This window comes from Apteryx rowi, unplaced genomic scaffold (genome assembly GCF_003343035.1).
Source record: "Apteryx rowi isolate R43461 unplaced genomic scaffold, aptRow1 scaffold_226, whole genome shotgun sequence".
Lineage (NCBI taxonomy): Eukaryota > Metazoa > Chordata > Aves > Apterygiformes > Apterygidae > Apteryx > Apteryx rowi.
Genome location: NW_020448597.1, coordinates 688,212 through 697,408, shown reverse-complemented (window position 1 = coordinate 697,408; position 9,197 = coordinate 688,212). Strand labels below are relative to the sequence as shown.

The 9,197-nt window shown below is 39.8% G+C and overlaps 2 protein-coding genes across 7 annotated transcripts in view; one reads left to right on the top strand and one right to left on the bottom strand.

Moving 5' to 3' along the window:
* Nucleotides 1-9,197, top strand: part of PEX1 (peroxisomal biogenesis factor 1) — a 33,477-nt gene that overhangs the window by 242 nt on the left and 24,038 nt on the right. The window contains exons 1-2 of one of the 4 annotated variants that reach the window (XR_003253422.1): nt 5,510-5,733; nt 7,564-7,707. Coding sequence is in view for 3 of the 4 variants with exons in the window: in XM_026065375.1 (XP_025921160.1) it covers nt 5,605-5,733; nt 7,564-7,707 (273 nt within the window). In the remaining variant the exon portion in view is untranslated. Of the gene's footprint in view, nt 1-5,509; nt 5,734-7,563; nt 7,708-9,197 lie in introns of those variants that run through there. The other 3 variants (XM_026065375.1, XM_026065372.1, XM_026065373.1) reach the window with 3 other exon arrangements.
* Nucleotides 67-5,299, bottom strand: RBM48 (RNA binding motif protein 48). Of its 3 annotated transcripts, none has more exons than XM_026065376.1 (5): nt 5,159-5,298; nt 3,040-3,230; nt 2,767-2,912; nt 1,254-1,792; nt 67-261 (listed from the first exon to the last, which is right to left on the bottom strand). In XM_026065376.1, exons 1-5 carry the CDS (start codon nt 5,267-5,269, stop codon nt 175-177), a joined length of 1,074 nt encoding a protein of 357 aa, XP_025921161.1. In that variant the 5' UTR covers nt 5,270-5,298; the 3' UTR covers nt 67-174. The 3 variants fall into 3 exon arrangements, with proteins under 3 accessions (XP_025921161.1, XP_025921163.1, XP_025921162.1); XM_026065378.1 differs by lacking the exon at nt 5,159-5,298 and adding an exon at nt 4,863-5,092; XM_026065377.1 differs by lacking the exon at nt 67-261 and adding an exon at nt 274-413 and having other exon boundaries at nt 5,159-5,299.

Below are 9,197 nucleotides of genomic sequence, written 5' to 3'. Positions count from 1 at the left end.
AGTAACAGATTACTCTAATTGTTCATTCATTCCAGGAAAAAAAATAGATACAATTTTAACAGGGAATGGCTTTGAAATACAATATAAAATATTTTATTTTTGACATTCCAAAAATATATATATTTTTTAAACTATCCTTTAAAGAAGACTGTAGGAAGATGCTGCCAGCAGTATCTATATTCTTCTTCTTTGCTTTACAAGTGGCTTGGCTAAACTATCCTTTGGCTTTTCCACAGATGTCCTTGAAACAGAAGCTGCCACCTAGATTGGGGAGGGGGGGGGGGAGGAAAAAATCTACTCTTAGTAAACTGCAACTATCCTGTCTTTATGTTAGTTTTAGAGTAAGGTCACCTATCCAGTATTTTGGTATTGGAAGGGTTGTATCATTGTAGTTACACTTGTATTGAAATTTCCTGTAGAAAAGGGGAGAAAAGAAACCCACCACAGACAGCATTAGACACAAGATAAAGGAGGTGAAACCCTCAGAAAATACAAGTCTGTCAGCAATACCATTTTGTATTTTAATCCCACAAACTGAATTCAGAGAGTCAGTGATGGACTATTACAAACTGAAACACCTCTAGTATTGAGAGAGGTGATAAAAAGTAAAGTTTAACATACTTTTTAAGTCAATTTGACCAGAGGTTTTCTCTTTCAAATCAGTCTAGTTAGTTCTAGTCAAGAAAACTCTTAATATCTTAATATAAACACAAAGTTACATCAAGAATGTTTTACTTGTAAACTGATTCATTAACATCCTCCACAAAAGGCTTTATACTCTGAAATGTATCAGCATAGTATTTGTAGTTCTGTATTCTTTTAATGTCATAACAAATGTTCAAGCAAAATTACATTCAACTGACTTGTTTTTCCACTCCTTTTCAATCAAATCCAAGATACAAATACTACACTAGTGTTAGCAGGACTACCTGCAAGGTTATCAGGCCTCCCCCTGTGAAAAAGTGTCATTTACTAAGGACCATTTAGGACCATACTCTGATATTTTCAAAGCTATAAGCACTAACATTTATACTTTTGGAAACTGGGAATGATGTAAGAGGTAGGGAGTAGAATGGCCTGAAATATTCTGCATGATGAAAGAGTTAAGTAGTCAAAGCACTAGCTATAAGTTCCAAATAAACTGGTAATACTGGATAAATGCTAAATTAAGTTATCTTAGGGTCTTTATGGATAACAAGCACAGAATGTATATGTTTGAAAGTGAAAAATACCAGAAGCTTCAGAATCCATACCTGCTTCAGTTTATTTCGAATTAATGTAGCTGAAGTATTCAATGAATCATCATCCATATCCACCTTAGGTACTTCCGGTAGCTGTGGACCAATAATGACTTCAGTACTGTCCATATATGTTCCCATGAGGGCAAATTTGTTACCTTCCTCTCTCCTCCTCTTACGTTCTTGTAGATGAGTTGTACGAGGCATAAACCTCTCAATTCCATTATCAATTGGAACTGTTCTTTGCTGCATTGAAGAAACTGGTGGAGTATGTCCTCCTGGTTGTACATTTTGAGTTAAGGACATGCTTTGACCAAAGTACCCAGAAGTTTCAGCACAGTTATTGTCATTCTGGGGAAATATAAACTGGCTCTGATTATGATTCCCAGAAGGGTATCCTTTGTTTTGTGATACCATGTGAGAATTTGGAAAGCAAGGAGATGGATCCCAGTTACCAGCTGCACAGGATTCTGATGTATTTCGCTGACAATCATACTCTGAGTTCTTTGAGATGATCTTCTTAGGCCCCTCTACTTTCTTTGCAAGAAAGCGATCTTTAAAACGAGAAAACATAGCTTGACTCTTTTTATATGTCATTGCTAACTCTACCACATAAGAAAAACAATTTAATACACAACAATTTTAGAAGCAGCACCAGTGATATTTCATTCCCAGTCACCTTTCAGTGATTCCCCCCCCCCCAAGTGTCACCTTTCAAACTGAAGTTTTTCAGCCTAGTCTCTCTACTTGTTTATGAGGAAAGCCTGAGCAGAAGTATTTCAGCAGTTTTGAGAATATGATGAAAATATTTCTAATGTTAAAAATCACTGATTTTTACTGCCAGTTATGATTCCAAGAAGGATAGCCTGTGTTTTGAAACATCAGAAATTATGTGTTGTGATGTTAAAAATTAGTGATTTTAACTCCTTTTAAATATCATATAATTAAAAATTATATCAAAGTATAAAAGCACAAGAAAGGAGAAGCCTGTGCTCTGCAATTTGTGTATTTCATAGCTTGCCCATGCTTAAGTGCTGCCTGGGAACTCTACAGTGTTGCAGCCCCACTGCCTGTAAACCCAGTCCATTTTCAGCCTTCCTCCAGTGCCAATACATAGGCTGAAGAAGTTTTTTGTAAAAAGCTTCTGGGTGTGGTCACCTTATAAAACTTTTTTCCTTTTGGTGTGCCTGAATAAGTTGGAACAAAAAGATGGTGAAAAGATGACCTCAAATTTCTTGACCAGTGTTAGAAATTTCTGATAACACTTAGAGTAAAAAATGGAAAGGGAATGAAACAATGGAGTATTAAAAGTTGTGCATTTTTTATTTTTGTATCAACCAAAGACTAAAAATTGCTTCAGAAACATACAGCCCTCTAAATATTGAAAGATGTCTCTGTTCTGCCACTAGCATATTTAAAATGCATCTTTAAAACAGTTGAACACAAAGTATTTTCTTTTATTGTGGGCACTTTTAACCTACCCACCACTGAAATGGTATGTTAAATCTATAGGAAATTAATTACAAACCTCTTTGATTTGTTGCTTTTGCTATATACTTTCTTCTATCCTGCAACTTCTCCCTAGTCTCTTGGACTGTTTCAAATTCTGGAGCATAGCACACATGTAGCAAACTACCAAAGAAACTTCGTTCATCCATTTTTTTCTTGGCCACTCTGAAGGAAATTAAATTGCATTAGCAAAAGCAAGACTGTCACTTCAACTCTCTAGAATCTTAACAGATTACAAATAATTAGGGTGTAAAAGAGTAAGACAAAAGGCAGATATTGCCCTGTACCGTACCTTGCACATTGCAGTTTTTGGAATTTTATAAGATAAACTTCAGTAAACTGCTCTGCTGGATATTCATCTAGAGCATGATACTCATCAATGGCACCATATAATGCAAATTGTTCAACTAATTCCTTCATAACACCTAACGCGGGAACTCCTTGTATTAGTAAATAACGAGATTCCAAGTTGATAGTGTAAACCTGAAAGAACACAACACAGTATTTTAAAGTGTTCATATTCTTATTTTAGTACAAAACTAACAATTCCAGGAATTTTCTCTACATTGTCTGTTGCTCCTCAGATCCTCTCAGAACACTGAAAATCCTCTGGGCTCTGTTTAGACTTTGGACTCTGGCATAAGCAGTAAGCCAGGACCTTAGCAAAAATATAAGTGCACAGTTTTGCAGGACCTCTTCATCACTGAGAGGGACCAAACTCCATCCTATTACTCAAAAGTAGAACGCAAATTTAAGTTGACACATTCTCCACCAGGTCATAAGTTTTATTCAACAAACAGCAGTACTCCAACTCTCTAGATTTCCTTGCAAGACTGAATAGTAGCCAGTTAGTATGAGGCACTGTCAAAATAAAGAACAAATCCTGTAAAATCCTTCTTGCTCACAAAGCAAAGAGGCAATGCAGGCAAAGCAGGGAGAAAATATTGTGTTTCCTTGGGGCACATCATGTGTGTGCAGAGCTGTCTCTGCTACAGTGATCAAACAGGATACATTTTTAAGAGAGACAAATACAAATAAGATGCTGAAAGCAGCAATGTTTTCCCCTGGCAGGTTAGTAGAAATTCCTTTCTACTTTGCATAATGACTGTAGCATAACACAGGACAGAAAAATCCAAGGAAAGCTCTGTGACAGCTCAGTCTTTGTAGAACAGGTGGGTTATTATAAGATCTTAAAAAATCATTATGAATTTGTTAAAAAACATTTAGACTGCATGAGATGCACATCTTTTGAAAAAGCCAGCAAATGCAGGACCAGGGAGAACTACTCAGGAAACCAGCTCTCAAACTGCCATCATAAAAAGGTATCCTCTGTGAATACATTGCAAAAATTGTTCTTGTGACAGCAGCTTATTCCTAGCCATTCTCTTTCCCAAGTCAGCCCTAAAACATACCTGTACTGTACACAGTATGTTAACTGCACACACAGAAAGCAAATACAGCATTCTTTCAAAATGCTGGTGTAATGAGAAATTTTTGCTATGCAACAGGAAGAGACCGCAATGCCTGCCCTTCCCTGAACCTTACCAGGAGCAGTTGGGCATGACTGCATAAATACAAGAACAGCCTTGTGCATGTAAGGAGTCATACTGAGTTCAATGATGTGTACCCAAATGTGTTAGCTAATAACTGTAACATGCAGCTTCAGAAGTTTCTTTACACCCCACTTAATCGTTTTTGTTTTATGTTTTGCATAAAACTGGGCTACTTGTGGCATGTGCGTTTCTAACCGACTAATTTACAAGGTACAATTTGGGGGTTACTAGATTTACCAGGCTCAAATGCAGCAACTCCTGCTAGTGCCTACTGCTTTTGTGCACAAACAGGAAACATGCTAAGGCTGCAAACCCTCCAGGTCAGGGGCCATGCATACTGCACAGCTGTGTGCTCCAGGCACAACACAGGACACTGAAAGCAGATGGCAATACAAGGTCATCAGGACGTGGAAACTGCCAAAGCACATGGTATGTCTCAAGAATCAGAGATAAACTTCTCCAAAAGGGGCTCAGATGGCAAAGTCAGCAAGCACTTAGCTGAAAGAGCCACTTCCTCTCCACAGAAGGTATGAAGAAAGGCCGACTTTTGCGATGCAGATACCTGCTACGGGACACTCTCACGCTACGAGCGCTATAAACCTCATTGGAGCCGGCACACAGATGCGCCTCAGCAACACGGGAGAGAAGAAGAACGGAACAAAGGCCCTGAACTGAGACCAGCACCAAAAAGCGACACAAAAGAGCAGCCCGGGGGCTGGGACGCTCCCGCTGAGGAGCTCCCTAGACGCAGGCCCGCCGTTCCCCCGAGCAGCCGCAGCCACAGCCGCCTCCCCGCGCCGCGCCGGCCTGCCCGCCGCCAGCGCTGCCGAGCCGGGGCCGAGACCGAGGCCGCCCCACCTTCACAGCGCGCGGCCTCCGCCCCTCGCGGTACTTGGCGCGCGACTCGCAGGCCCCCAACTGCGCGTGATGCCTGCAAGCATCCCCCAGAGAGCCGCCGGCCGCCGCCATCTTCCCATCGGCCACCGCGCCCTACGGAGGCAGCTCTAGCCGCTCCCCGAGAGCGTGGCCAATCAGACAGAACAACTGCCTTATTTTCATTGGCTCCGACCAGGAGGAGAGTGACGGTATCGACAAGCAGACAGAACGAGCTGAAGCCCTCGATTGAGGAGCCAATCAGAAGGAGGGAATGGGTATATGCCGCGTCCCCGTTGGCTGGCTGTGGGTCATACCATTGTCTCGGGGGTGGCGGGGGGGGAGGGGTCTCGCGGAGGCCTAGCCTGCCCGCTCTCCTCACGGAGCGCTAGGGCGGAGCGGGCGCCCGGCGGCGGGACCCGCCCGCCAGGATGTGGGGCAGCGGCAACCCCGGCGGAGGCGGAGCTGGAGTCGCCGCGGTGACGGTGGTCCTCAGCGGGACCCGGGACTGCTTCCTGCACCTGCCGCCCGTGCTGGCCTCCCACCTCCGCCTGCAGCAGGTACCGGGCAGGCTCCACTCGGGGCCCGGGCGGAGAGGATTATGGGAGAGCAACCCTTCCCCCCCCCGGCATCCCGTTGCCACAGTGATACGCAGCCCTGTCTCCCATCACTGCTGACATCATCTCTCCCCTGGCAGCTGCCTTGTCGCAGGTTGCCCTGAGCAGCGCCACCAGGCCTGGCAGGCACCGGGTGCCAGGCCTCGGGCAGCTGTTGCTGCCCCCTCCTATGGACAGGACTAGGGACATGTGAAATAGTGTTTAAGATCAGGCCCGTGGTTTTGTGTAGTAGCGCGTAACTCACGCTTCGTATCACTGCTATCTGGTCGTGCCGTGGCTTGTTGTTAACGTGTCTAGTGATCCACGGCTTTGTGCCAGGGTTTTTGTCTATTTCATCATGTGTTCTTCTTACAGAAATGAAAATGTCCTCAAACTTTTGAAAATGTCCTCAAACTTTTCAAAAGTTACTAAAAAGTCAAATAATATTTGAAATTTTTAGGATACAAGTTGAGAACAGACCAGAAGACATCACTATGTTAACATGAAAATCTGTGGTGTATCCAAATTGTAAGCAGTTTGTTGTCCAGGTCACTTGGATGTATAAAGATAAGTCATTTTTGAAAAAAATACAGAAAATGGCAGCGAGAATGATACAATGCAGGATACAGTCTTTCTTTATACAGAATTTGAATGAATATAGTAAAATTCTTCAGTTTGGAAAGGAGGCATCTGAGAGGGGCTCTGAAAGAGCTCTAGCGCTTGGGTCTGAGCTTGCGTGATTTGTGAGCTTGTAATGCAGTAACAGAGAGTACTGCAAAGTGATTAAGAAATTACTACAAAGGATTACTGAAGACATTCTGGAAAGCAAGAAATGATCCCAGAGTTGCAGTGATGTCTGTTTTTGTTAACGTGTAATAATTGTCCATTTTCATGCTCCCTACTTTTTCTTCAGACATAATTACTTCTTTTCTGTATTCCATCAAAACTGTTATGAGTGTCTGTAGCTTGATGAGACCAATAAATCTTTGACTATATGTGCTCAAACCTGTCTGAGATTTTAGTATACTAAATTTTGACTTTGAATGCCTTAATCTTTAATGATATTTCAATTCTGTTTGCACCATTATGCATAGAAATGTAACTTGCATTTTACTTTAACTGGTGTATTTTGTTAATGAATCATTTATATCAAATATGGTTGTAATTTTTTTATGACCTTAATTTCTCAAACACACATGTAAAGTAAGTGGGCTTACTTATTTATGCAATAATCTGAGCAAAGTCAATATAACATTTTAAAAAAATATTTCCCAGCTCATGAATACACTCTTAAAGTCCACACTGAATGTATTAAAGTGCATGTGAAACTTAATCATATACACATTTATTCCCCCATATGAGAAATAGAAATGTGTAATTATACATTTCTGTGGGATATTTGGTTGATAGATTATTATGCAGAAAAAGGGAAGAGGATATACTTAAAAATAGACTATAAACATTGAAAGCTGTTTAAACATTGACACCAACAGGAAATTCTGTGTTGAAAGTTGTGCAGATCAGTAACAGGGAGAAGAGTTCTGAGGAAAGTCTTGATGGTGAAGAAATTGGTCAGTCCACCAGGACCAAAAATTTTCTATTACCATTGATAGACCTGTTGTAAACATTGTATATTATAGTTTTGGAATATTCATTAAAATTGGGCCTATAAAAGCCAGAAAATATTTTGAATTCCTTTCAGCTCTCTAATCAAATATGTGCTTTAGTTTGAATAATAATCATTTTATTTAAGTTGTTTGATACTAATTTATTTTATTTCTCTGAAACTAATAGGGCCAAGCTGTGAAAGTTTCCGGTGGTCATCAGCCTGTATTTTTGAGCTGGATGGAAATCAGGCATCGAGGTTACCAGCGTGAAAATATTGCAGAGATTAACAGACAATTAGCAGAGAAACTTGGCATTACAGATGGAGAACAGGTTTGAAATGCAAAATCTCTCTCTCCTCCTTTTTTTTTTTTTTAGTACGGAGAGTATAATGCAAGATCCCTGAAGAGATAATGATTTACAAGTTAACTATGAGTTGGCACATTGTTTCGTGTGTTCACTCAGCTCCAAGTTACTTCATTAATATCTGTCATATAAGAAAAGTTCGCCTTCATGAAACATGTCTTAACCATGAAAAGATTTCTTCATAAAATCCTTGTAAAATCCTAAATGATGTAAGGATAGGCTTGTGGGTAGGTTTTTCCAGGGTTGGAGCCCTTCTGTAGTGACATTATTTTTAGGAAAACATACTTTGAAGCAGTTAAATAAGTTGGGAATTCTTTCATAAAAATATTCTGCCTGGAATTCCTGTCATTTTTAAATAATTATTGACTTACTCTGTATTTCTTCTTGTTTGACTTATATTGTGTTTGAATTGTCCCCCTCTTATCCCCCCTTCATCATATATCCCCATGTCCTCTTTCTTTGAATATTTATTTAATTGGGCCTGCTATTTTCTTATGCTTGGACAGTGTGTTCAACTTCTTGTTTAAATGATTCTCTTAGTGTAAAGAAGTTGGACAGTTGCCCAGGAGACAGCCAAAGATATCTGTCATGGGACTGTTAACATTTCAGCGTCCAAGATTTTTTTTATCTTAATAGGTAGAGAGTTAAATCAATGGATGTAGAGATGTACTATTCCATACAATGTTATTGCATCATATATTCATATATGCATATTCTATTATGTGGTAAATTTTATTCAGCAGAACAAACCACATCAGAGGACATGGCTCAAAGCAGTGTATTACATTAGCATGTTTACTTTTTTTTTTTTTTTTTTTAATACTTACTCTCTAGAAATGCTGTGTCTATTTGCAGAACTATAAGATTTGCCAGCTCAGTGGCAAGGTAACTGGCCTTTTCTGTTCTAACAATTAATAGCCTTCAACAGAAAAAAAGTTGATAAAATAAGTTGCCAGGAAATAATCATCTGTACAGTTGAATGAACAATTAGGTAGTTTCACCATCTTTTTAACTTCAGAAAGTGCATGTTTGATGTGTTTCATAATTATATGCTCTTTTTTTACCACATTGGGGAGAACGTATTTCCTCATAACTTTTGCTTCCAACTTGAGGACCCACAGGAATTTAAAATTAGTTGTTACTTTTATAAAATCTGATTCAAAATAAATATTTCTCAGAGGACAGGTAACTAGAGATATTTATATTGGGAGAAGTTTATTTAAGTTTATTTAAAAATGTATGGCATGATATTGTTTGAAAATTGTTATTTTCTGCCAAATGGAACCTTTGGTAAAATTAGCTTTTGAAATATGTATTTAAGGCACTCTGAAAAGACCTATTTTCCCTAAGCCACAACAGCTTCTATCATTCTTCCTGATACACAGGACCTTAAAGCTATTAGCTGATTTGTGGAATTGGGGATGCTTTCTGTGAACCCACTGATAAAAGAGCTTGTT

Coding starts and splice junctions, on each gene's coding strand:
- RBM48 (XM_026065376.1), bottom strand. CDS start 5,269: ATGGCGGCGGCCGGCGGCTCTCTGGGGGATGCTTGCAGGCATCACGCG. Junction 1,793..2,766: donor AAAAGCAACAAATCAAAGAG/GTTTGTAATTAA, acceptor CTCGTTTTAAAG/ATCGCTTTCTTGCAAAGAAA. Junction 262..1,253: donor TTCGAAATAAACTGAAGCAG/GTATGGATTCTG, acceptor TCCCCAATCTAG/GTGGCAGCTTCTGTTTCAAG.